This window comes from Lagopus muta, chromosome 28 (assembly GCF_023343835.1).
Source record: "Lagopus muta isolate bLagMut1 chromosome 28, bLagMut1 primary, whole genome shotgun sequence".
Lineage (NCBI taxonomy): Eukaryota > Metazoa > Chordata > Aves > Galliformes > Phasianidae > Lagopus > Lagopus muta.
In genome coordinates this window covers 2,985,744-3,009,842 of record NC_064460.1, presented here as the reverse complement: position 1 = coordinate 3,009,842, position 24,099 = coordinate 2,985,744, and the positions used below count along the sequence as shown (strand labels likewise).

Sequence of the window (24,099 nt, the reverse complement as noted above, 5' to 3'; positions counted from 1 at the left end):
CTCCGGCACTGAGGGCAGCACCTGTCCTTGTCCCCCCCCCCGCCTTAACGCACCGCCCTCGGGCACACACCGCGTCCCGGGGCCGCCTCAGGATACGGGGCTGCCGCGCTCATTTCCTGCGGGGTGGGATCCCGGAGCGCAGCCCCGCAAGCCCAGAGCAGCTCCCGCAGCCACGCCGCGAGGATCGCATCGCGCACCCCCGGTGAGCCGCGTCCGCGCACCCCGAGATCCCACCGCCACTGCGGGCGGAGGGCGCAGCGCAGCCCCGGGGCTTTGGGCACAGCTGCGGGGGGCTGCGGTGCTGTGCGGTGCTGTGCGTTGCGGCCGTTCCGTCGGCAGCCCCGGGGTCGGGTCCCCCGTGCGCGCGGGGCTGGGGCCGTGCTGGGATCCGCTCTGGGATCCGCTGAGGGTCTTTTAAAGGGATGATGTGGGAATTGGCACGGTGGAAGAAAATCCCGTAGGATTAAAAAGGGCCTCAGAAGCTCAGAGAGCTGAGCTGTGCCAGCAGAGACCCGCTGGTTTTCACCTGTTTCCCAGCTGTGCTGCTCAGATTTTCTGCTCGATTCATTTTGATCTTTTCCCGTGGCAAATGAAGGCTGCACCCCGCAGCCTCTCCCCTCATAAATAAGAACTGCTGCTTCTGGAGGGGTCTGAGGGGTCTCGGTGACATCCCTCAGGGCAAAAAGGCAGAGGGATGTAAACCAGAACCCGGTGAGCAGCTCGACGCCCCCAGCTGGATCTGCGTCCCACGCCCCGGCGCTGCAATCGGCCATCATTAGGGTTAGGCAGAAAGCCGCAGGGAGGTGTGACCTGTGGGGGTCTCCAAGGCTTATCACCCGGGGGGGGTCCCAGCACCGCGGTTCATCGCTTTCCATTTCCCTGCAGCTCCCAGCATGGCCGAGGCGACGGCAGCCCCCAGCGAGACGCCCACCGCCCCCAGCGAGTACGGCGAGTACCACAACCTGTCGGAGCTGCTCCACCTCCTCAACTACAGCTACAGCGCCTGCGAGTTCAGCCTGGATGAGAACGCCAAGCGCGTGGCCGTGTTCGTGCTCTACCTCGCCATCTTCGTGGTGGGGCTGGTGGAAAACCTGCTGGTGGTCTGGGTGAACTGGCAGACACGCGGCGGCCGGAGCCTGGTGAGCCTCTACGTGCTGCACATGGCCATCGCCGACCTGGGCGTGCTGCTCTCGCTGCCCGTCTGGATGCTGGAGGTGATGCTGGACTACACCTGGCTCTGGGGCAGCTTCCTCTGCCGCTTCACACACTACTTCTACTTTGCCAACATGTATGCCAGCATCTTCCTCCTCACCTGCCTGAGCGTGGACCGCTACGTCTCGCTGCGCGGCTCCTCGCCCTTCTGGCACCGGCACCAGCACCGCGTGCGCCGTGTCGTCTGCGCCTGCGTCTGGGTCCTGGCAGCAGCCATCCCCTTCGTGGAGGTGTCCCACATGCAGCTGGTGAACACCGGGGACCCCATCTGCATCTTCATGGCTCCCTTTGAGACCTACGATGAGTGGGCGCTGGCGGTCAGCCTGGCCACCACCGCCGTGGGGTTCCTCATCCCCTTCCCCATCATCGCAGTGTTCAATGTGCTGACGGCGCGGCTGGTCCGGCGCTCCAAGCCGGAGGCGGGGAGGCACTGCCTGCTCATCTACACCTACATCGCAGCCTTCCTGCTCAGCTGGCTGCCTTTCCACGTCCTGCTCACGCTGCTCACCCTCGACGGCACCCACATCGTCCTGCACTGCTCCTTCGCCCACTTCCTCTACTTCTTCTACGACATCATCGACTGCCTCACGCTGCTGCACTGCGTCCTCAACCCCGTCCTCTACAACTTCCTCAGCAAGAGCTTCCGCAGCAAACTCATCTCGGCCGTGGTCAGGTACGTTCCCAAGGATGCGGCCGGGCAGAAGGGCGCAGAGGGCTCCTCCTCCTCCACGCAGCACTCCGTCATCATCACCAAGGATGGCGCTGCACCCAGCTAAAAGCAGCAGGGTGCCCACCTGAGGTTGGCGCGGGGCCGGGCAGCTCCCCACGGCAGGCTTCCAGTGGCGTTCTGCTTTCTGGCCAGCCGCCCGTCGCGCTCTGCAGGTGAGAGCAATGTGCCCAATGGGAGTCGTGGCCGTGTCGCCTCTGAGCAATATCAGACCCATTTAGCCAAAGTAAGAACAAGAGACAGAGAGATGTTCCGCTTTCCTAGAGACATGCTTGTAGCGATGGACACGACGCTCGGTGCGCCCTGACCCCACGCAGCCCCACGCGCTCTGCAGCCCTCAGCTCACACCTGAACCCCACTGAGGGGTGAGCGCTGCCCTCTCACTCTGATGCCATTTGATCAGGATGGGGCAAAATCCGCTGCTTTAACACAGCTCCCGCTGCAGCACCAGCGCAGAGCCTGGCACGGCTCAAACGAAGGTGCTGCGGTGCAGGGCGCTGACACAGCACAGCGTCGGACTGCCGCGGGGAGGAACGGCTCAGCACGGCTTTACAGCGCAACATCTCAGACCCAGAGCGGCCGTCTTCATCCTTAAGTCATCTCTGGGGTGAGAGCTGGGGGTCCCATCTGCATTCAGCAGCACGGGACCCCACGGGCAAGAAGTCGGAGCATCCAAAGTCTCTCCTGGCTGCAATTCTGCTCAGACACACACTGTGCGTGGGTTGGGCCCTGGGCAGGGGAAGGTGAAAGTGCCACCGGAGGGAATTCATCCATCTGAAGGCCTTGAGCTGCCTAAGAAAGTGAAGCATAAGCAAATCGGACCGGATCCAGGGACAGGATGCTCACCGCCCCGTGGAGCACAGGGCAGGATGTGCCGGGGAGACCCAGCACCGGGGCTGCACCGAACCCCTGGCACAGAGCAGCAGGAGCAGCCCCCCCCCAGCCCCTCTGCTGCACCCACTGCTCTCCCATTGCAGCCCAGGGCTGGGGCAGTCCCCCAACTCATTTTCATTGCAGGAACGAAGTTGAGCACGCAACAGCAAAGCCAGCAGGCGCGTGACACAGCCACGCAGCAGCGTATTCCAACTCCACATGCATGCGTGTTGCTACATTTCACTGATTCAACCCACTGTGGGGAAATCCAACACCCCTGTGCCCCCCCAGAGCCACCCCCTGTGCTGAGCTGCCCCCCGGCTCCCACTCCTGTCTCACAAATAATCTTTTTAATAAAGAAATGCAGCACGAGAGGTCAACGTTTTCCGTTTTTATTATTCTAAATAAAAAAACACACTTTGTGCTGAACAATGGAGTATAAAAGAACCTGATGTACAACAATTTTAGACATCTACGATCTGGAGGGGGGCGGGGGGGGAGGAAGTTTACAAAATATACAAAACTTTACAGCAAATAGATAGTAAACACTTAAATATCAGGAGGTCAGTACCTACGATTAACTTAACGAGGAGGTTAGACAGCAACGCGTTCCGCTCTTCTTTCTGCTTTGTTCCTTGATGGGGGTCCTTCGGGGTGCGCTGCGGGGGGGTGGCACATGGGGCTGCCCTCCCCAGAACCAGTGCCACTGGGGTAGCAGAGCAGAGCAGAGCAGAGCAGAGCAGAGCAGAGCAGAGCAGAGCTCACTCCCATCGCGTTTCCACATGGAACAATTCACAGGGAAGGATTCAACACAGAGACAGTGGGGGTGAGAGTGCTCCGCAGCCCCCGCTTCCCCACAGCAGCCAGCAGGGAGGGCTCTGTCCCCACGCTCAGTGGTGGGGTGGGGGCTGGGGTTGCTCTGCCCCATAGCATTTCAGTGTAAAACTTCTCTTTTTGGTTTATGTGCACAAAAGGCTTTTGCTTCACAGCTTGGCCGGACGCGGGGCGCCCGCAGCTCCGGGGGGGCCTCGAGGCTTTGGGGATGAGGCGGTCCCCCCCAAAATCCATCCCAGCAGTCGGGGAGTCCTGCAGGGAGCAGCACTGCGTGCATCACCACCGGCTCCTTCCGCAGCACCGGGACGGGACTGGAGGATCTACTGTCAGCAGGACGGCCACAATGGGAGCAAAACGACGGAGTGGTGGGATGGGGGGATGGGGACGCATCCCCTCCACGCTCTGGTAACGGCGCGGCGCGAGCCGGTGCTCTTCAGCACGCTCCAGGGAGGTAGGTCGGCACCACGAGGGTCACCACCCTCATTTTACAGATGAGGAAACTGAGGCAAAGAGGTGAAGTGACTTGCCCAAGGCCACAGCAGAGCGGGGGGGAGCACCCCCGAGTTCCCAGCTCGCGGCGCCGGGCCGCTCGGTCCGCTCCGTTATCAGTGTTCTCTGTGCAGAAGCGCGACCCACAGCGGCCCGAAGGCGCTTCCTGTTTGTGAGGTAGTAGAGTTACTGCAGGGCGGCCCCAATTCGCGCTGCGGTGTCTGGGACATTTGTTCCTCTTCGCCTCTGCCCCACAGCGGGATATGCGGGAATGGGGCGGCCCCGTCCTTCCCGGTGTAAACACTGCTGGCGACGCAGCGCTGCGACCCCCGAGCTGCGCCCAAAGCCGCGCCGTGCCTGGAACCGTCAGTCCTTCCTTCCTTCCTTTCTGCTTCCCTTCTCCTTCCCGCCCGGCGCTGCCCCGCTCCAGCTCTGCCCCTCTCTGCTGAGGTCAGAAAGTCGTAGCAGCATCGGTTTGTGGGTCAGCTCTGACTGTGGGTCGGACGAGTCAGTGGGCGAAGAGGTTTCAGAACAAAATCTAGATTCAGAACCTAGTGAGAAACGCTAAGAACACAAAACTCGGTGGCCTCTAATGGGATCAGAGGTAAGTAAACACGACAGACTTCTCGGGAACGGTGACGTAGCTCACGTGCTGTTGGTTCGTACACTCTAAAAAGCCTAGCAAGGCCAAGAAATAAAAAAGAAGGAAAAAGAAAAAGAAAAAGGAGGAATCCATCCACAACGCCTGACCGTTAAATAAAACCAACGACGCTTTTCTGCGGCGCCTCCCGGCCCTGCCCTGCCTCACCCCATCAGCTGTCCGCGTTCTTCTCCGCGTCTTTGGAATGGATAATGTACATGAAAGTCTGCTCGATGGTGAAGTCGGGCGGCAGGCTGCCCTTGTGCACCCCGATGTGCTTGCTCATCAGGTTGAGCGTGGAGCTGTAGTGGCCGCAGACGGTGCAGCGGTACATCAGGGCCCCCGAGTGCGTCCGCAGGTGGCACTTGATGGTGGAGCGGCCGCGGAAGAACTTGTGGCAGACCTTGCACTGGTACGGCTTCTCCCCGGTGTGGATGCGCCGGTGGTAGTTGAACTCACTGGTGTGGGCGAAGCGCTTCCCGCACACCTTGCAGCTGTACTTGCTGTTGCCCGGCTGGCTCTGCAGCGCCAGCTCCTCGCTCAGGAACTCCTCAGGCAGCTTCCTCTTCTGCAAGCTCTGCGGCTGCAGCCGCTCGCCGAAGCTGGGACGGGCATCCACAGCGCTGCCGCACTTGTGCTGGCTGACGTGGTAGCGATACGCCGCCTCCAGCTTGAAGCTCTGCCCGCAGAAGTGGCAGCGGAACAGGGCCTCCTCGGCGCTCTGGTGAACGGCCAGGTGCTTCTCCAGCAGCTGCCGGTCCACGAAGCTGCTGGCGCACACGGCGCAGGAGAACACGGCGATGCCCAGGTGTGCCAGCGCGTGCCACAGCAGGCTGCACAGGCTCAGATGCCGCTGGTCGCACACGCCGCACGTCTGGCTCTTCAGGTTGACGTGGTCCAGGAGGTGGTTGCGGACGGTCTGGAAATCTTTGGCCAAAGGTTTCCCGCACGCGGCGCACGCCAGATCTGCGCCCGACCCCGTGGCGAAGGCACCCGCCTTGCCAGGCAGAGGGTCGCTGGGATGCACGACCATGTTGTTGTCGAAGACGCCGTCCCTGCGGTGCAGGGTGAGCTGCCACTGCGTGAAGAACTTGGTCTCACACATGTCGCAGGAGAAGAGGAAGATGCCGATGTGGGACAGCACGTGGGTCACCCTGGAGTTGCGGTCCTGGAAGTGGGTCTCGCACACCTTGCAGTTCCCGGTGAGCAGGTCCACGTGGTCGCGGGCGTGCTGCCGGATCAGCTGGATGTTGGGCTCCAGCACTTTCTTGCAGACCTGGCAGGGCATGGCTCTGCTGTCGCGCCCGTCACTCTCGAAGGCCAGCTCCTCCTCGCTGTCATCGCTCAGCTCGATCACCTCTTCCGACGGCCCCAGCTCCTCGCTGGCATCCTCGAAATGCAGCTCGTCCTCGCCCAGCTCCTCCAGCTGCAGCTCGTCCATCGGCACGAAGCCCGGCTCCTTGCAGTGCTCGCTGTTGCTGGGACACGAGTTGCTCCCCGTGGAGATGTCCAGGGATGAATCAGCCGTGAAGAACCCACCTTTGCCATAGTCGCCGTTGCTCTGCACCTTGTACTGCTGGCAGGAGCCTGCGGAGCTCTGCATGACGCTCCCAGCGCCCAGCCCGGGCTGCACTGCTGCGACAGCACCAGGACCAAACGGCCCCGGCTCTGCGTCCTTGGGGGGCAGCGGGGGCTGCAGCAGGGGCACAGCCTGGCCGCCATCGCTCCTCTCCTCCTCCTTGTAGCTGCCCGCTCCCTCCCCATGCAGCACGTAACCCCGCTCCGCACCAAAGTGCTCCGCGCTCCCCCGGGTGTCCCCCAGCGCCGGGCTCTGCTCCGAGGCACAGCCCACAGCACCTGGCCGGGCGTCCCCCGAGGCCAGGGGGGGCTGCTTGGGGATGGCCGCGCTCTCCAGGTCGGGGAAGGTGGAGTGGCAGGCACGCAGCAGGTCCTCCATGCCCAGACGCTCCGCCACCTCGTAGATAACACCCACATTGATGAGATCGGTGAAGAGCTCCGAGGTGTACACGAAGCTGAGGATCTTCTCAAAGTTGGCCGGCGTGATGAAGTCCACCACGTAGGTGCGCGCGGCATCCAGCCCCGTGTTCAGGAAGAGGTTCTGGAAGTATCCGGCAGCGCAGGCCAGCACGGCTTTGTGCGCGGCGAAGGAGCGCGAGCCCACCAGGATGGTGACGTCGCACATGGTCTCGGAGAGGCGGCACTTGTTGAGCTCCTTCAGCAGGTTGTTGGGGTGGTTGGTGCTGTGCAGTTTGATCCTCATGCCCATCTTAGCAGCTGGGGGGGCCTCTCCTGCTCAGCTGCTCCTCACGCCCTCATCAGCTGCGGGGGCAGCAGGTGCTGCCCGGCATCCAGCAAGTGGCAGGGCAAGGGGCTCTGGGGGGGAACATGAAGAAAAGTTAAAACCTCAACGAGGAGACATCACTCCAACGCTCCACCCGTGGGACAGCCACAGGCACAGCTCTCAGACGGAGCTGGGCAGAGCAAGGAGGAACAGCGTTGCCCCACAGATGCCCTCACCGCTCATCTTGGGGCCAAGGTTGTTTCTGCAGCCACCCCAGGAGCGCTCCTGTCTGCATCAGGACCCATCCATGCTCCCCCCGCAGCCCCCATCACCTCTGCCTGGGCACGATCTGGCCCCGACTCCCAGCACAGCCTGGGGGGCTGCACAGCACAGTGCTGAGGCACAGCCTGCAGCCCCACTGCTTCCAGCCCCACTCCCCCTCCCAGCTCCCTATCGTCCCCCCCAGGCCCCCGCAGCTCCCCCGCCTTGAAGGGCTCAATGGAAGCCACCCAACCGCCTCCCAAACTCCGTCCCGCAGTGAAAGTTGCTCTCAGCTCGCTCCGTGGAGGCTCCTTCCGACGAAACGTGCCCGGGGCCGCCGGTCTTGAGGGGGGAGCGCGGGCCGTGGGATGCTCTTCGGGGCGGCCCCAACCACCCCACCCCCCACCCTCGGTCCGCGTCCCCCTCTCCTCCCGCGGGTCTCGTAGCGAGGTCCGCATCTCGCGGTCAGGAAATGTACCTCCCCTCGCCCCCCTCCCCCCAACAAACCGCGGCTCTGCGGGGGGGGGGGGCCGCCCCCAACGCGCCCCGACGGCCCCGGGACGTGAGAACGGCCGCGCCGCCGCGATCCTCGCGGGGTCGGGGCCGGGGGGGACCCTTGGGGGTGCGGCCGTCGGTCCCGTCCCGCCGCGGCCGCTCCTTACCCGCCCGGCGCCCCGCACCATCCCCGCTCGCTCACACAAAGGCACCGCCCCGCCCTCCGCCCTCCGCCCGCCGCTCCGAGCGCCCGCCGCCACCGGAGCCGCCTTCCGCCGCCCGCCCGCTCCGACGGGGCCACAGCGCCGCAGCGGCCCGGAGGGGAACTGCGGGGGGGAACGCGGGGCGGTCCGGGTCGCGATACGGGGAGGGTCGCGATAAGCGGCGCGCTCCTCCCCTTCTCACCCCCCTCCGCCTCCCACCCCGGCGCAGACACACAGAGGCGGGCGCGGCTCCGGGCTGTGCGGTGCTGTATGCGTGCGGTGCGCGTACAGCGCGGTTCGGACACGCGCGTTCCGCTCTCGGCGCGGCCCCGGGGCCCCCGCGAAGGCTCCGCCGCATCCTGTCCGCCCCGTCGAGGCCGCTCCTCACGGCGCGGGGCGGGGGGGGGCCGGCAACCCGAGGGCCGTCCGGGGGGGGTCCTGGGGAGCAGCGGGCGGAGGGGCCGCGCTCAGCGTGTCCCGTCCCGGCCGCGCCCCCGCCGCTCCCCGCCGCCCTCCCGGGTTCTGCCGCCCGTTTCCCCATGAGCCCCACGAAGAAGTCGTGCATGTCTCCTGCGGAGAAAGCGCCGTCAGCGCCCGTCCGGCCCGGCCCGGCCCCCTCCGCGCTGTGCTCTCCGCGGGGCCCCGCCTCGGTTCCGCTGCGGGGCCGGGCGCGGTGCGAGGCGGGCAGCACTTACGCTTCTGAGGAGGCGCGGGCGCCGGGGGACCTGCGGGAGACAGAAACGGGTGCTGAGCGCTGCCGTCGGGGCGCGCACGGGGACCGGGAGGGACCCCCCAACTCCGCCCGGCCCCCCGCACCCCGCCCTACCCCGCCCCGCTCTCACCGTTCTCCTCCTCCCGCAGTAGCTGCAGAAGAGCGGCGACGGCGGCCCCCGGGCTGCCCCGGGATCTCCAGAGCAGCGGCTCCGGGCCGGGACCCCTCTGCGGGAAGCGGAGCGGTGAGCGGAGCCGCGCGGTGCCACCCCCGAGCCCCGACGGTGCGGCCGTACCTGGGAGCGCGGCGCGGAGCCCGGCGGGGCGGAGAGGGCAAGCGGCAGCGCCAGGGCGAGCACGGCCAGCAGCGCGCGGCTCCGCATCGTCCTACGGGGATTGTGGGTCGGGGGGCGTGAGCGTCGGTATCGGACCCGGAGCAGAACTTGGGCGGGGAGCAGCGAGCGGCTTTGGGAGCAAATCCCCACCCAGGAGGCACGGGCTGGGGGCTGCAGGAGGAGCAGGAACCGCAACAGGGGTGGGCGGGAGGGGGGGGGGGGGGGCACGGGGAAAGCCTGGGGGGACCACAGACAGGTTAGCCCTGCACGCTCACACCCCCACGGTGTCACCAATACCCGCACAGCTGCATGCACACTGATGGCCAGCCCCGCGCCCAGAGCCCCCAGCCCTCCCCATGTCCCAGCGGTGCCTTCAGTCCTCTCTGCCCCCTTCCCTGAGCCCCCCCAGGCTGCGTAGGGTGAGGAGCAAAGGCGGTGGTCGCTCCAGAGGCCTCGAGGTACCTGGTGCAGGGATGCGGTGAGGGGTGCAGGGATGCAGTGCAGGCTGCTCAGTGCCGGCTGTGACCTCGCTGGTGGCTGCACCGATGGCTCTCAGCCCGATGGAGATGAAGCCCCACCGCCACTGCGGAGTTAAATAAGGGGCTCTGCCCGTGGCACGGCGTGGGTGGGCGAAATGAGAGCCGCCAATGGGGGCCGCGGGGGGTGGCACCCCCACCCCACAACTTCACGCCCACGCGGGCGCCGTGACACCGCCAGGCACCGCAGCACGCGGCCCACGCAGGCATGCAGGGGTTGGGGTGGCACGCGGACACCGCTGCACCCCATGCAGGGGGGGATGCACGCCCGGTGGTGCCACGGCCTCGTGGTGTGTGTGTGCAGCATGAGCTGCCTGCGTCTCGGCTGTGCCACACCGGTGGTCACGTCTGCTGTGCAGGAGGGCTGTGGGGGGGTTCACAGTGCTGTGGGAACCAGCTGAGCTCGTGTGCATGTACGGGATGCACGCCTGAATGGGATGCACACATCAGACCTCGTAGACCCCGTGCCTCCTGCCCCGTCCCAGTCCTGTGCAGCCCACAGGAGCGCTCCCAGGTGTGGCCCCATCTGTGGCCATGTCCCCTCCGGCCCCCTGTATGTGACCCCAGGCCCGGAGTGGAGCTCAGCCCCCTCTGAGCACACCCATCCCTGCCCCACAGCTGCACAGACTGAGGGTCCGTGGGTGGGGGGAGCCCAGCCCCAGCGCTGCACCGGGATGAGTTGCAGACCCCACAGGACGGCAGCAGGAACACAGCTGCTCACGTGGCAGCGCCGCCGGGGCAGGGCAGCATCTGCAAAGCCGGGGATGTTAATTAAATCGGAGCCTGGCCAGAGCTGGCCTAATTAATTAATAACACCTACTTGTGTGGTGCCGGGTGCGAGGCAGGCACGAAGCACAGCAGTGCCCCGGGCTTGTTTACGGCGCTGCCCCTCTCCATGTATGGGTGACGGGTCCCCGTGCTGGGAGGGGATGCAGCCCCGGGGGGGCTCGGGGAGGGGGGGGAGCCCGAGGTGTCCCTGCACACGCACGTGCCCCCCCCACGTGCACGCTGCCCGCACATGGTGCCCGTGCACGACACGGCCCCACCTGGGAGCTGCTGACGCGACCAGGAGCTGTCAGCTCTGCCAGAGAACACGGGTGACGTGCGGGGAGGGAAAAATCCCAGTCCTAGAGCCAAAATCCCACTCCCAGAGCCTGACGTGAGCAGGAGAGAAAAGGAGGTGGGAGGGGATGGGGGCTGCGTGGGGGCTCCCAGGACCGGTGCTGCAGCAGTGGCAGTGGGGGTCCCTTTGGGTGGCGTGGGGATCTGCACAGAGCTGGGGTCTGCAGAGGGGGGGTCCTGCAGTGGGGGTGGAGATGGGGGCAGGGAATGGGGGACTGCAGTGCCACCCACCCAGAAATTGCGACTTGGATGCAGGCGCCGCTTTCTCACTTAATGGGAAAAGTGGCCGCAATTTGGGGCCTTTCCAATCACAGCAGAGCCGAGCGCTCGCTGCAATCAGGCGACAGGGAAAGAGCCTGGGGGGGCTCGGGGGGCTCTGTGCTGTGCTGCGCTCTGTGCCGCATCCTACTCCCAATCCTGACATGCAGCAGGGAAGGGGGGCACCTCCACATGACAGCCCCCACGTACGGACACCGGAACATGTGTAATGGGACGGCAGCAGTTTAATGGGACACCGGAACACATTTCACGGGACGGCAGCAGTTCCCGTGCGGTGCAGGGGGTGCGGTGGACCCCCGGCCCCCCCCCCCTCCCGCTCAGTGAACCAGGATCTCCATCTTGTGGCTGCCGCGCTTCTTGCAGACCGGGACGTCGCTGCTGCCTTTGGCCGACTCCACCACGGTGACGGCCACGTCGCCCTTCGGGAACCGCGTGGAGAACCTGGGGGAGATGGGCGGTGGGCTGGGGGCTCGCCTGGCCACGCCCCTCCCGCTGCCCAACGAGCTGCTTCCAATCCGGCCCCGCCCCCTGCCGCACCTCATCCTGCCCAATGAGCAGCCCGATTCCACCCCGCTCTTCCCGACACACCCTGAGCTGTGGCCACGCCCCCTCCCGCCCACGCCCCTTCCGGAAACGCCCACGTAGGCCACGCCCTCGGCCCCGCATACTGGTCGACGATGCTCAGCGGCAGCGCCTGCGCGGTGGCGTCCATCAGGGTCTGATGCAGGCGGGTGACGAGCTCGATGAGGTGGGGGCTCACCAGCAGGAGGTCACCTTTGCCGCCAGCAGCGGACGTCTGTAGGGCGGGGCGGTGTTTTGGAGGGGTCAGCGCCGCCCAGCCCCCGCTGCCCTCCCACACCCCCTCCGTGTGGCACCGAACCTCCTTGAGGTGCAGCGCCAGCAGCCCGTCGGAGAAGCGGCTGACGGAGGCTCCGCGGATGTCGCTGAGGCTGAGCACCAGTTTGGGCTGTGCTGCTTTGGGGTCGGCCAGCACCAGGTGCTCAGTGGTGAGCAGCAGCAGCCGCGGCACCTTCTGTGGGTTGGGGGGCAGTGAGAGCAGCCCTGCGCCTCCCCCACACCCCCCACGGGACGGGGCTCACCTTCCCGTTGGCTCTGTTCACCTTCTGCACCGCCTCGGCCATCACCAGCTTATCCTTGGCCACTGCCTGCAGCTTTTGGTACTTGCGGTTCTGCGTCAGGCCCAGGTACTCACCACGGAAGGGCTGCTGCAGGCTGTGGATTGAAGGGGGGGGGATCAGCCGAGAACCCCAGGCTTCCCCCCCGGCCACCGCGTGTGAGCGCACCTGTGTGCATACAGCGCCTTCTTGTCCTTGAACAGCTCGCTGGCGCACAGCTTGGCCTGCAGCACGGCGCGCTGCTGCGGGGAGAGCTGCTCCCGGTACTTCTTACACTGCAGAGATGGGGCAGCGCGGGGGGGCCAGGTGATGCAGTGCCGCCAAACCCCCGCTGCTGTGGGGACCCGTAGATCCCCCCCCCTACCTTCCAGAGGTAAAAGATGCCCTTCAGCTCCTGGTTGGCGTCGGACAGGAATTTATAGGGCGCGGGAGGCCAGGTCCGGTCCAGCACCGCCATCGGGGGGAGGTTATTCCGCAGCCCTATGAGGTATTTCTGCACCTGGGCGGGGGGCACAAAGGGTGGGCCGGGTCCCTGGGCACAGCCCCGGGGAGGCGGGGAGGCGCTGATCCCATCGCTGCTCACCATCCGCCGGTAGATGAAGTTGGACAGACGCATGCGGGCGTTGGAGCGGAAATAGCGGCGGTACATCCTGCGGGTCTGGGGACAGCGGGAGTCAGCGGGATGTGGGACCCCGTGGGGTGGGACCCCCGCCCTCCATATTCCCCATTGGATGTGTCTCCCACCCCCCTCCCCATACAGCCCTGCCCTGACAGGGTGGGCAGAGCCAGGGCGGACAGACAGACAGCCCCGGACGCAGCAGGACAGCAGAACAGAGGAGGTCAGGGGTGCACGGCCCCGCAGTGGGGCTCACCCCATTACCTGATACCCTTTCCAGTAAGCAGAAATGGTGCTGGCGGCCAAATGGCGGCGGCGCTGAACCTTCAGCTCCCGAAGGAGCCGGCGGGACTGCAGAGGGACAGCCAGAACCCAAAGAGCCCAAAGGAGGAGGGGGAAACACCAACACGCATAGCGAGCGAGAGGGAGAGAAAGGGAGAAAGGCAGGAGAGATGGAGGGAGATGGGGTGAGACGGTCCTGGGGGGAGCAGGACGCCCCCCGGCACTGCATCGCTGCCCCGGAGCGTGGCCCCGAACGCCTGCGTGGCGCACAGCGCTCACCTTCCAGCCCCGCGCGTACGCCTGCAGCAGCAGCACCGAGCGCTTCATCTGCTTGTACCGGTTCCTTTGCTGCAGGGGGAGCAGGGGGGGAGTCACACCCTTGGACCCCCCACACCCCCGGGCCAGGGGGTGAATGGGGAAGGGTGCAGCACAGCCAGGACCCCCCTCCTCACCGCGTGGCCGCGGAACCATGCGGAGATGAGGATTTGGCTCTTGCGCATCTGCTGGTACTGCTTCCTGCAGCGCCAACCGCGGAACGTCGCTTGGATGAGGGTGGCCAACTCGGCCACGCGCTGCTGGCGCCGCTTCTCCAGGTCGAAGAGCTGCAGGTGGAGCAGAGCTGGGAGGCTCAGAGAGGGACTGGGGGGGCTCAGAGCAGGACTCACCCCATGCCCCCCCCCCCCCACCAGCCAGAACCCCCAAGCCCACACTCACAGTTTGCGGTGAGCGGATGAAGATTTTGGTGTGGCCGTATGCCAGCTCCTCGGGGGGGAACTGCAGCTCCGCCAGCAGCACCTCAGTGCCCTCCCTGCAGCACGCAGGGATGCTCGGACCCTGCACCCCACAGCAGTGGGGCTGCGGGATGTGCAACCGCCCAGGCCCTCCTTTCCCCCCCTGACCTGTCATTGCCCATCCAGTGGGGCCAGGTCCTGCTGCTCAGCATCTTGTAGCGCTTCAGGAAGGGCTGGTAGAGCTGGCGGAAGGCGTAGCCTGCACGCCGTACCCGCACGTTCTCCATCAGCCCCAGGTAGCGCACCTGGGCCAGCACCAGATCGGGAGTGAAGAGCATTGCCGTCTTGGTGTCGTTGGGCTTGATGCACCTGGGGAGGGGTGGGGGGCAGCGGTGGGCACGGGGGGTCCCACTGTGCACCCACACGCGTGGTCCTGCCTGGCGCTACCTGATGTAGTTGGGGTTCTTGGTGTAGAGGTTCTTCATCAGCGTCGCCACGGATGCCTTGAACTGGGAGCCGGTGGTGGGGGGCAGTTTGAGGGAGGGTCTCTGGGGGTCGCCCTCGGGGAAGAGGGAGCGCAGCAGTGTGTGCTGGGCGGCCCACATGGCCTGGGACAGGTCACGGAACAGCAGGTCGTTGTTCTTCTCGATGAAGCCTGTCACGTTGTAGGTCACCTGGGGATGGGAGCAGGGCCAGAGCCACAGAAAGGCTGGGATGAGGACCGGGTCAGGGGAGTGGGAGCAGGGCCAGCGTGTGCCCCAGCCCCACGGAAAGGATGGGGTGAGGATGGGTGCCCTGCTTTTCCCCAGGGGCTGAGGGAGCCCTGCACCTTCCCAGCATAGTGGTGGATGCGGAAGCAGCGCAGCGGCAGGCTGATGTCAGTGACGTGTTTGGCGTTCAGAGTCTCTTTGCTCTCGTAGTGTTTGTGGGAGGCGAAGATCTGGTTCAGCTTGGTGATGAAGGTGTCCTCGTTCACGGTGCCGGGCCGCAGGCACTCCTCGTCCAGCATGGCCAGGATCCCCACCTTGCTCTGTTCCGCGGGGGGACAGCGTCACCCCCAGCCCCCCCCAAAGCTGCCCCAAAATGCCCGAGCGCAGAGCATCGGCCCCCCGAGCCACCTCAGGACCTGAGAGCCCTGGCAGGAACTCACGTTCTCAATGAGGTCGCAGATGATGCTGTTGTCGAAAAACTCCACTGGGGTCCACTGGATGCCCTGGGAGCAGAGGGATGTCAAGCACAAACCCTGCCCCATGGGCACCCCCTGTCGGTGCGGGGCAGGAAGCGGACGTCCGGCCGCCGAGACGGGATCCCGAATCCCTCCCCGCCTTCCTGCCATTGAGTTGCATTCCCGGTTGGGGGCGGTGAGGAAGGGACGTGCTGTGGGGCCGTCTGAAGCGCTTCCCCATCCCACTGAGGCTCCCCGGAGCCGCATCCCTTTGGGGTCGGTGTTACCTCCCGGACGTATTCCTCCTGCTCCTCCTTCAGCGTCATCAGGATGAAGATCTGCTGCAGCTTCTCATTGCAGTAGTTGATGATGAACTGCTCGAAGCCGTTGTCCTATGAGATAAGCGACCCGAATGGCAGATCTGTGCTGGAGACCCCACCCCACATCCCTCCTGCAGACCCCCACCCCACAGCCCTCCTGCTGCCCTCACCTGGAAGATCTCGAAGCCGTAGATATCCAGGACTCCCATCACCTTCCTCTGCTCACCTGGCTTCACCTGGGGCACAGAGAGACTGAGCCTCCTCCCTGTTGGGGGGGTGGGGGGGGGCAGCACAGGGCTGTGGGGTGACCGGGGGGCTCACCCTGATGCTGGTGTTGATGCGGTCCACCAGCCAGTCGAACAGACGGCTGTAGATGTTCTTGGCCAACGCATCACGGCAGTAGTAGCCCTGGGGAGAGGGGAGGGGGGCTCACGGGGGTCCCGGGGTGCGAGCCCAAGGGGAGGGGGGAGGGGGGGCACCCTGCTCACCTGGGAGACGCTGAGCGCAGTCAGCACGCTCTCATCCCGCACCTTCACAGTGCGTGAGCACAGCGCCTGCTCCAGAGTGCTGGGGTCCAGCCCGACCAGCTGGCTGATCTCCTGCAGCTCTGTGCGGGACAAAGCGCTGCTGGGGCTGCTGTGCGGGGATCGGGGGGGGGCCATCCGATCCCCCCCGCCCCACCGTACCCTGTGGCTCAGCAATGCTGGACGCCTCCATCCCGCTGGCCTGGAAGCAGCTGCTCAGCTCCACGTTGCCCAGTTTGAGCACCACGGCCGTCACCTCCAGCAGCGCCGTCACCTCGGCGGGTGTGAAGCCAATGATCGCCATGGCATCCTGGGGGGGAAGGGAAGGGATGGGGGCAGCCATGGGGTGCCTGGGGAGTGGGGGGGGGGTCGTGCCCCCGTACCTGCATGGCACGGAAGTTGGCGGCATCATCCATGCCGGGCAGCACTGACTTCTCACGGTTCAGGTAACCGTAGTGGCTGCAGTCCGGGCGCAGCTTCAGCTTCTCTGGGGTGGGGGTGAGGGGGGGAATCTCAGCCATAGTCCCCAACACCAGGCATCTCCTCCCCAGCCCCCCCAGCTCCATGTTGGGACGTACGGAGCAGCTGTGCTGAGCCCCCCGCCAGCAGCTGGTAGAAGATGTGGAAATTCCTCTCGCCCTTCACGTGGTGGACGATGCGGGATTTCTCCAGCAGATCTGTCAGGGTTTGCAGGGGGGGGAATGAGTGTCACTGCAGCGCAGGGGGGGCTGAGACCCCGGGGGGAGGAGGGGAGCAGCACTGACAGTTACTGATGACCCCTCCCAGAGGATCTCCCTTGAAGTCGAACTCCACATCCATGTATTTGCCCTGAAGGACGGGGATGGGGTCAGGGTGAGTGGGCCCCAGGGGGACCCCTCCCCACGCCCCCTCCCTGCTCACTCACAAATCGGGAGGAATTGTCGTTGCGGATGGTTTTGGCATTCCCAAAGGCTATGGAGGAGGACGATGGGGTTATGCAGCACCAGGTGGTGCAGTTTTGGGGGGGTGATGAGTCCTGGGGTGTGTGGGGCACTCACCCTCCAGCACAGGGTTGGACTGCAGCAGCTGCTCCTTCACTTTGTCCACCTCCTCCCCTTTGCTGCTCACGGCCGCCACATAGGACATCACCAGCTTGCTGGCCTCTGCAATGGGGGTGTCAGCCTTGGGACCTGGGACCCCCCATCCTGCAGCCCTGCAGCTCCCAGCCCACCCTACCTGTCTTGCCAGCTCCACTTTCACCAGTGATGAGGATGCATTGGTCCTGATCCCGGTCCCGCAGCGAGCAATACGCATCATCAGCAATGGCGTAGCTGTGGGTAAGTGGGACTCGGCAAGGGGCTTGGGGGCCCTAGGGGGGGACTCAGGAGCCTTGGCAGGACAGAGGGTTAACAGTATCTCCGTGCTCACATGTGGGGTTTCACGGCAAAGAAGTTGCAGTCGTGGTACTCCTCCACCTTCTCGGGGGTGTAGATGGGCAATGGTTTGTAGGGGTTCACTGAGATCACCACCTCCCCAATGTACGTCTGCAGGTGAGCGGCAGCGTGAGTGCGGGGCCAGGACACAGCAGTCTGCTCCCAGCCCATCCCAGACCCCATATCCATCCCCGATCCCCATCCCAGACCCCATATCCACCCCTCAGCCCCATCCCAGACCCCACACTCCCCCCCTTGCCCCCCCCAGTCCCCACTCCCCTCCCCATCCCCGCATCCCGGTGCCCACGTAGATCTCCTCGCGGCTGAAGCGCTCTTGCAGGGTGCGGAGCAGGGCTTCCTCGCTGAGCGGGTCCAGCATCACCAGATCCCCGACGGCCGCAGCGTCCAGCAGAGAGGCGGTGGCTTCCATGGCTGGGGGCTGCGCGGTGCCTGGGGCAGAGCGGTGGGGTTGCCCTGGGTACCCCGCTCCTCTTCGAGGCTTCAGGGCAGCTCCGGGAGAAGCGCAGAGCCGGCAGGAAGCGGGGACACCTGGGCCCTATTCTTGGGGCTGGGATTAATTCAGCCTCCGCTTCCTCCCTCCTTCCGGGCCGGGGGGAGCTGAGCTCGGGGCTGGGGGGGACACCTAAGGGGTCGCGGCTCCGCCCAACCCCCGCCCTCACCTGGTGCGCTCCCCGCGACCTTCAGACCCGCTTCACCTGTAAACCCAGCCCTGCCGTCAGGGTCGGGGAAAGTTCACGGGAGGGGGGTGGCGAAGAGGCTGGGGGGGGCGGTTGCAGCAGCCGTCGAGCAGAACGGGGCCGACCGGGACCCCGCAGGGGCTGCGGCGTCCTCCGAGCCGGGAGCGGCACAGAGAGCCCCGACGTTGAACGGGGGGTTGGAGCCAGAGCCCCCCGCAGCACCGGGGCAGCGCCGAGACTTCCCGCAGGGCCGGGGCTCGGGGTCCCGTTGTGCCGCCTCCCGGCCCCCCCCCCCCCCCCCCGGGGCGCGGTGCCTCCGGCCGGGAGCGATGGGTCGGCTCTCACCTGCGGCTTGCGGGACGCCGGTTGCGGGAGTGGCCGAACCGGGGCTGCCTCCCGGACAGGACCCGCACTGGGGTCGGCCCCGTCCGGCCCACGAAGGGGCGGGGGCCCAGGGCCCTCCCTCGGGGCAGGGAAACTGAGGCACGCAGCAGCGGCAGCCGCCCCGAGCCGACGCTCCCAGACCCGCGCGGGGTCCCGCAGCGCCGCCGCCTCCCCGCAGCAGGAACAAGCAGAGAAACGCGATTGTGGCCGAGCAAACAAAAGGAGCTTCCTCCCGGGGCTCCGGGAAACCGGGGCAAGGTACAGAGCCGGCAGCAGCCGGGCCACTCCCGGGAAGACGCCTGAGCCTGGGCTGCCCGCAAAGGGCCCTGCAGTGGGCAGAGGGGAGCAGAACGAATGGGCGCATGAGAAACACAGTCATGAAAATACACCTTTATTAAAAAATACAATCATCAGTCTGCGTTAGCCACATGAAACGAACACGGGGGGAGGAGATGTAGCTATAAGGGTTGCTTGTACCAAAGCAGGGGGGCAGGGAAGAAAACCTGGGCCAGAAACAAACGGACAGCAAAGCCAGGGGCAGCAGCACAAGTGAGGGGCGTTCAGGCAGCAGCAGGAGGGCAGGTTTACTGCCAAGCCTTGCATAGATGGGGGCATCTCCTCTACGCTTGCGCTTTGTCAAAGTTTGACTGCCCCGACTGCCAGCAGCAAAGCTCCCACCCTGCACTGTGGGAACGGCCACCGAGGCCAGAGGGCTGAAAGCAGAGAGCAGCAGCAGCTCCCCCACACTGGGAGCAGGACCCGTATCACAAGTGTTCCTTGAGCTCTGCAATGAGCCAGAGGAGCCCTCAGAGCTGCATCTCTGCCCCGGAAGCACGGGGTTTTTGGTATTAGAACTGGGCAGAGTCACAGCTGGAGCCCTGTGGCACCTTTGGTGAGCAGCAGCACGAGGAGGAGCAGCCTGGCAGCAAGCAGGTGCTGAGCACGCAGGTACTGTCAGGAGAGGTCCAAAGTTCCCCTTAGGAACGTGCCATGCCCGTGGGGACACGCACGCGAGACAGACCTTTTGCTCCATCCACACCCTGAAAGGCAGAGATGCCCTTGGCAGAGAGGGTGTGGGCACCCAGAGCAGAGCAGTGCAGAGCAGAGCAGAGGGGCTCCTTCTGCCCCCTGTGGCAGCAGCACTGGGCACCGGGCTCAGCATGCGCACCACAAGCAGATGCACCAAGAACCAGGATGGCTCCAGTCCACCTCCAGTCAGGACCAGCGTGCCCCACCAGCAGCACAGACCTCAATGTCCCCACCGTCAGCTCCCTGCACCCTTCTGCCAACAAGAGCTGCACTGATAAAAGCTTTTGTGCCTCAGCTGGGTAGGAGTTACCCTGGGAAAAGTTACCCTTCATCCTCCTAGCAGCTCCGCAGCACAGCCAGGCTCGCAGCAGCCCAGCTTGGGATGGAATCGGAGCTGCTGGGCACAGCGACACCAGCTCAGCCCTGAGCTGAGGGTTATGGGCACTGCAGGTGTCAGGGAAGTGAGGAGCCACAGCGGTTTTGCTGCTCTCCCTTGGGGTTGTGGGGCAGCTGACCTCAATCAGCAGCCAGGTGGGCTGTGGGACCACAAGCAGCCCATGCTGTCTCTCCATGGAGAAAATCTTCCTCCTCGTCCTCCTCAAAGAGCTGCTCCTCGAGGAACACCCCGCCCAGGCCGAACTCCTGCTCATGGAAGGACACCTCGCTGGCAGTGAGGTGGGAGGCACCGCCCACAAACTCAGCAAACCTGGGAAGAAGCAGCAAAGAAACTCACTGTGTGCTTGCATCTGAGTGCCCTGGCACGAGGGAACGGCTTTGAGTGCTCATGGTGCACGCTCAGCTGTGGGCAGAGCTGCATCCAGCACAGAGGAGGCTGGGCCAGGGCTGCAGTTATCACAGAATCACAGAATTGTAGGGGTTGGAAGGGACCTCCAGAGCTCATCGAGTCCAACCCCCTGCCAAAGCAGTTCCCTACAGCAGGTCGCACAGGTCGGCATCCAGGCAGGTCTTGGACATCTCCAGAGAAGGAGACTCCCCCACCTCCCTGGGCAGCCTGTTCCAGTGCTCCGTCACCTCACTGTACAGCCGTTCCTTCGCACATCGGTGCAGAACTTCCTATGCTGCAGTTTCCGGCCGTTTCCCCTTGTCCTGTCTCCACTCAACACTGAAAAGAGTCCGTCCTCGCCATTCAGCCCCCCACACCTTAGATATTTATAGACCTGGATCAGCTCCCCTCTCAGCCTTCTTTTCTCAAGGCTGAACAGACCCAGTTCACTCAGCCTTTCTCCATAGCAGAGATGCTCCAGGCCCCTCACCATCTTTGTGGCCCTCCGCTGGACCCTTTCCAAGAGATCCCTGTCTGTTTTGTGCTGGGGAGCCCAGAACTGGATGCAGTGCTGCAGATGAGGCCTCAGCAGGGCAGAGCAGAGGGGGAGGATCGCCTCCCTTGACCTGCTGGCCATGCTCTGTGCAATGCACCCCAGGATGCCATTGGCCTTTTGGCCACAAGGGCACACTGCTGGCTCATGGCCGACCTGTCATCCACCAGGATACCCAGGTCCCTCTCCGCAGAGCTCCCCTCCAGCAGCTCATCCCCCAACCCGTACTGGTGCATGCAATTATTCCTCCCCAGATGCAAGACTCTACACTTGCTTTTGTTAAACCTCATCCGGTTTTTTTTTTGCCCAGCTCTCCAGCCTGTCCAGGTCTTGCTGAATGGCAGCACAACCTTCAGGCTGTCAGCCAATCCTTCCAACTTTGTATCATCAGCAATTATGACTTTTTATGGTAACAGCATTATCTGTCCTTGCTTTGCTGCACGCCCTGCTTCCATGATGTAGGGATCTCCAGTGCCTCGGGCTCCCTTTCTCTGAAGCCACAGGTGGCAGCACGGAGCAACTGTGAGCTTCCAGGTGAGGTTGGCCACCTGGCTGCCAGGGGACGTTACCTTTTGGGAGACTGGATGCGGGACACTGCAGTCCAGGCAGAGAAATCCGGGCTTCTGCAGTAGTTTCGAAGCTCCTCGAGGGCCTTCCGTGTCTCCACCTCCCCCTGAATGCGATATTCCTCTTCGGTCAGCAGGCGAGGGGGGCTGGGCCCCAGCCAGGCGCTCTGTGCCCTCCTACTAGCAGAACAGCACCGGTTATTGGCCAGGCTGGGTCCCAGGAGCAGCGCACAGCGCATCCCTCTGGGCTCTGCATCTTGCTCCTGAGAGGCCCCAGCGGTGAGCAGCGCGATGCTGCGTCACACCAAGCTGGGGAGGAGGGGCACAACCGCCCCTGTGCTCCCACCCCAGAGAAACACCCTGGTTCTGCAGTGCAGGGTCTGTGCAGCTCACCTGGACCGGGGAACCGAGAGTCAGCAGCGCTCACTCACTTGTAGACACCGTAGATCCACTGCAGGGGGAAATCCACATTCTTGGTGCAGACAGCAATGAGCACAAAGGCCACGGCGACGGGGCGGATCTGGATGCCCAGATACATCAGCGCCAGGCCCAGGAGCTGCAGGGCCCAGGACAGCAGGGTGATGCTGCGCTCGTTCTCCAGCGGGCCGTACCTGTAGCACACTCCGAAGCTCACGAAGCCCATGAGCAGCAGGTAGCCTGCAGGAGAGCAGAGGAGTCAGGCGCAGGGGCTCCCTTGGCGCTGCCTCAACCTGGAGACGCTGAGCAGCGCCTGCCGGGGCTGCAGCCAAACCCGGTGCTGCAGTTTGCTCCTCTCGGCAGCTCAGAAACAGCATCGGCTGCAAGGAGGCCACAGGAAACACCAACATTTCCCACCAGCGTGCTGAAGCTCCAGAAAGAGCCGCGTGGTGTGGTGAGCTGGCGGGTCTGAGAGCCCACACCTACCCAGCAGGTACTGCCAGTAGGACCTGCATATCTCCCGCAGGTTCTTGAAGACCAGCTGAAGCAGGTACAGGGAAAAGGACCAGCCTCCGAGCAGCAGGAAGTAAACAGGACTTTTCTAGGAGAGGAAACGCGAGAATCAAGAGAGGCCGTTGGCAGAAGAAACTGACGGCTGCATCCCTTCAACTGCCGCATCCTGCTCTGCGCGAGACCAGATCCACGACGAAACAGAACAAGGCCACAAAAGCACACAGTTTGCTCACCCTGGGCATGGCCTTGGACATCACGTAGATGAGGATGAGCAGCGAGGCCAGCAAGCCAATGCTTATCCCAGCTGAGTAGAAGAAGAGCTGGCTCCTGCAGAGATCACACACGCACACAAGGTGTTCCACAGCTTGTGAGATTATGTCTGCGTACAAACATTTCTGCTGGCAGTAAACCCTGCGAGCATGCAGGCTGAGCATCCCAGCGCCTGGTGCCAACAGAAAGGCACCTCACATTCCCAAAATTTCACAGGGAAATTGCACAGAGGCCCATAGAGCTCATGAAGCGAGGCCTGGCAAGCCCTGCAGGCTCAGAGAAGCAGACAGAAATACTCTGCCTTCCCGCAGCACGCACACAAAGGAGCCACTCTGCAAATCCAGCTCACGGGGGACAGGAGGCAACTCACCTGCTCAGCATGTCCCCACAGAAGAACAACAACAGGCCCAGGAAGAAAACCAGGAACAGTTTAGGGTCAAACCCTGGAAGAAGAACAAGCCCGGCTTAGGAAAAATCCCAGCAGGGTGCGCTGAGTGCAAGCTCCACTCTGACGCACTGACAGCAAGCAAGGAGAGGCAGCGCCTGAGGCAAAGCTCTGACAAGTGCCCTGTGTCCCTCCCATTCTGTATCCAAGTATTCCTCCTCTGCAAGCCCATTTTTCTTTACTGTATGCAGCAGCACAAGCTTGCAGCCCCTTATGGGAGGACCCACTGCCCACAGACCAGACGTACAGCGGGACAGCACGATGCAGTATTTGGTGTCAGCCTCCAGCAGCTCAACCTTCAGGCAGGTTTTGTTGCTGTAGAGATCCACATCGATGTTGGTGCTGTTCAGCTTCTCCTTCAGCAAGGAGGAGAGAAAATTCCACACCTTGGATTCCTCCAACTCCCTCAGCTCCTCCTCGCTGCCCACCTGGGTGACACGGATCACGTGGTTGCTGTTCACCCGGATCTGCATCGGGGGAGAAAGCAGACATGGGCATCCTCAAGGTGGGCTCAGCCCTGTGGCCGGGGGGGTTGAGGGGGAGAGGATCCCACCCCCTCTCACCTGCATCCTGGTCCAGATGTCCTGCCAGCAGGGGCTGCGCACATTGGTGTAGCAGAAGTGGTGCGAGGTGGTGCAGCAACGCTCAGAGCTCTCCTGCAGCGCCAACACCTTCTCCCCAATGCCTTCACAGTGCGGAGTTGAGGAGGAAAACTCAGAAACGCAACGCGAGATTCCACTGCCACCCGCTCTGCTGCGCGGTGCCCTCCTCCCGAGGGACCCCACCGTGCGCACGCGGTGGAACAGAACGAGTCCTCAGCCAGGACGCGCTAGGTCACCCCACGGCCGCTCCCGCCTCTCCCGGAGCCCCCCAGCCCAACGTGAGCCCCCCCAGCCCCACTCGAGGTCCCTCAGGCCCGGAGCGCTACGCGTGGCCGGACCTACGAAGCCATCCAGCGCCCCGCGACCACGTTGCTCCCCGCCCGTGAAAGCCCCGTATAAAATCACATCACACACCCGCACCGCGTAGCGGAGGCAGCAGAAGGAGCAGCAGCAGCGCGCCCAGGATCCCCTGTCGCCCCGGGACCGCTTTCATCCCTCCCGCCATGGCGTCCCCACCAACTTCCGCTTCCGCCGCCCCGCCCACACCCGCGACTGCGACGAAGTACAAGGCAGCATCCAATGAGAGCGCGAAGCCCGTCTGACGTCATCAATCGGTGACGGCTAAAGGGACCA

At 64.4% G+C, this 24,099-nt stretch overlaps 5 protein-coding genes across 17 annotated transcripts; 2 read left to right on the top strand and 3 right to left on the bottom strand.

The window, feature by feature from the left end:
* The first annotated feature begins 83 nt into the window (after nucleotides 1–83).
* GPR182 (G protein-coupled receptor 182) lies at nucleotides 84–3,172 on the top strand. Of its 2 annotated transcripts, XR_007373469.1 has the most exons (3): nucleotides 84–202; nucleotides 886–2,094; nucleotides 2,204–3,172. XR_007373469.1 is itself a non-coding variant. In XM_048928670.1 (2 exons), exon 2 carries the CDS (start codon nucleotides 894–896, stop codon nucleotides 1,986–1,988), a length of 1,095 nt encoding a protein of 364 aa, XP_048784627.1. In that variant the 5' UTR covers nucleotides 84–202; nucleotides 886–893; the 3' UTR covers nucleotides 1,989–3,172. The 2 variants fall into 2 exon arrangements, 1 of the variants encoding a protein (XP_048784627.1); XM_048928670.1 differs by having other exon boundaries at nucleotides 886–3,172.
* A 16-nt stretch (nucleotides 3,173–3,188) lies between these two features.
* On the bottom strand, nucleotides 3,189–8,749 carry ZBTB39 (zinc finger and BTB domain containing 39). Of its 3 annotated transcripts, none has more exons than XM_048928668.1 (2): nucleotides 8,732–8,749; nucleotides 3,189–7,169 (listed from the first exon to the last, which is right to left on the bottom strand). In XM_048928668.1, exon 2 carries the CDS (start codon nucleotides 7,060–7,062, stop codon nucleotides 4,948–4,950), a length of 2,115 nt encoding a protein of 704 aa, XP_048784625.1. In that variant the 5' UTR covers nucleotides 7,063–7,169; nucleotides 8,732–8,749; the 3' UTR covers nucleotides 3,189–4,947. The 3 variants fall into 3 exon arrangements, with proteins under 3 accessions (XP_048784625.1, XP_048784624.1, XP_048784623.1); XM_048928667.1 differs by lacking the exon at nucleotides 8,732–8,749 and adding an exon at nucleotides 8,036–8,121; XM_048928666.1 differs by lacking the exon at nucleotides 8,732–8,749 and adding an exon at nucleotides 8,001–8,060.
* Nucleotides 8,576–9,163, top strand: LOC125685559 (translation initiation factor IF-2-like). The gene is made up of 2 exons (XM_048928669.1): nucleotides 8,576–8,780; nucleotides 8,898–9,163. The coding sequence occupies exons 1-2, from the start codon at nucleotides 8,576–8,578 to the stop codon at nucleotides 9,161–9,163; spliced, it is 471 nt and encodes a 156-aa protein (XP_048784626.1).
* Nucleotides 9,164–11,072: 1,909 nt separating this feature from the next.
* MYO1A (myosin IA) lies at nucleotides 11,073–18,666 on the bottom strand. 9 transcript variants are annotated; one of them, XM_048928695.1, is made up of 29 exons: nucleotides 18,249–18,666; nucleotides 17,513–17,655; nucleotides 17,201–17,316; nucleotides 17,009–17,103; nucleotides 16,831–16,935; nucleotides 16,698–16,744; nucleotides 16,558–16,621; nucleotides 16,372–16,470; nucleotides 16,177–16,280; nucleotides 15,956–16,103; nucleotides 15,758–15,876; nucleotides 15,591–15,677; nucleotides 15,440–15,505; nucleotides 15,237–15,341; nucleotides 14,935–14,997; nucleotides 14,614–14,814; nucleotides 14,232–14,458; nucleotides 13,953–14,153; nucleotides 13,768–13,861; nucleotides 13,506–13,655; nucleotides 13,333–13,401; nucleotides 13,036–13,122; nucleotides 12,739–12,813; nucleotides 12,520–12,654; nucleotides 12,324–12,430; nucleotides 12,120–12,252; nucleotides 11,900–12,052; nucleotides 11,688–11,815; nucleotides 11,073–11,460 (listed from the first exon to the last, which is right to left on the bottom strand). In XM_048928695.1, the coding sequence occupies exons 1-29, from the start codon at nucleotides 18,664–18,666 to the stop codon at nucleotides 11,337–11,339; spliced, it is 3,663 nt and encodes a 1,220-aa protein (XP_048784652.1). In that variant the 3' UTR covers nucleotides 11,073–11,336. The 9 variants fall into 9 exon arrangements, with proteins under 9 accessions (XP_048784652.1, XP_048784654.1, XP_048784647.1 ...); XM_048928697.1 differs by lacking the exon at nucleotides 13,036–13,122; XM_048928693.1 differs by having other exon boundaries at nucleotides 11,346–11,815.
* A 22-nt stretch (nucleotides 18,667–18,688) lies between these two features.
* Nucleotides 18,689–24,020, bottom strand: NEMP1 (nuclear envelope integral membrane protein 1). 2 transcript variants are annotated; one of them, XM_048928698.1, is made up of 9 exons: nucleotides 23,881–24,020; nucleotides 23,428–23,549; nucleotides 23,112–23,331; nucleotides 22,790–22,862; nucleotides 22,383–22,476; nucleotides 22,123–22,237; nucleotides 21,651–21,876; nucleotides 21,223–21,399; nucleotides 18,689–20,022 (listed from the first exon to the last, which is right to left on the bottom strand). In XM_048928698.1, exons 1-9 carry the CDS (start codon nucleotides 23,969–23,971, stop codon nucleotides 19,833–19,835), a joined length of 1,308 nt encoding a protein of 435 aa, XP_048784655.1. In that variant the 5' UTR covers nucleotides 23,972–24,020; the 3' UTR covers nucleotides 18,689–19,832. The 2 variants fall into 2 exon arrangements, with proteins under 2 accessions (XP_048784655.1, XP_048784657.1); XM_048928700.1 differs by having other exon boundaries at nucleotides 18,690–20,022; nucleotides 21,223–21,396; nucleotides 23,881–24,018.
* Nucleotides 24,021–24,099: the final 79 nt, after the last annotated feature.

What these genes read in the sequence shown, in the direction of transcription:
- GPR182 (XM_048928670.1), top strand. Translation starts at nt 894, where the DNA reads ATGGCCGAGGCGACGGCAGCCCCCAGCGAGACGCCCACCGCCCCCAGC.
- ZBTB39 (XM_048928668.1), bottom strand. Translation starts at nt 7,062, where the DNA reads ATGGGCATGAGGATCAAACTGCACAGCACCAACCACCCCAACAACCTG.
- LOC125685559 (XM_048928669.1), top strand. Translation starts at nt 8,576, where the DNA reads ATGAGCCCCACGAAGAAGTCGTGCATGTCTCCTGCGGAGAAAGCGCCG. An exon ending in CCTGCGGGAGACAGAAACGG is followed by an intron (nt 8,781 to 8,897) that starts GTGCTGAGCGCT and finishes CTCCTCCCGCAG; the next exon opens with TAGCTGCAGAAGAGCGGCGA.
- MYO1A (XM_048928689.1), bottom strand. Translation starts at nt 18,666, where the DNA reads ATGACTGTGTTTCTCATGCGCCCATTCGTTCTGCTCCCCTCTGCCCAC. An exon ending in AAGTGGAGCTGGCAAGACAG is followed by an intron (nt 16,936 to 17,008) that starts GTAGGGTGGGCT and finishes CCCCCATTGCAG; the next exon opens with AGGCCAGCAAGCTGGTGATG. An exon ending in AAGAACCCCAACTACATCAG is followed by an intron (nt 14,154 to 14,231) that starts GTAGCGCCAGGC and finishes ACCCCTCCCCAG; the next exon opens with GTGCATCAAGCCCAACGACA.
- NEMP1 (XM_048928698.1), bottom strand. Translation starts at nt 23,971, where the DNA reads ATGGCGGGAGGGATGAAAGCGGTCCCGGGGCGACAGGGGATCCTGGGC. An exon ending in CTGCATCGTGCTGTCCCGCT is followed by an intron (nt 22,863 to 23,111) that starts GTACGTCTGGTC and finishes TTCTTCTTCCAG; the next exon opens with GGTTTGACCCTAAACTGTTC. An exon ending in TGTGGGGACATGCTGAGCAG is followed by an intron (nt 22,477 to 22,789) that starts GTGAGTTGCCTC and finishes TGATCTCTGCAG; the next exon opens with GAGCCAGCTCTTCTTCTACT.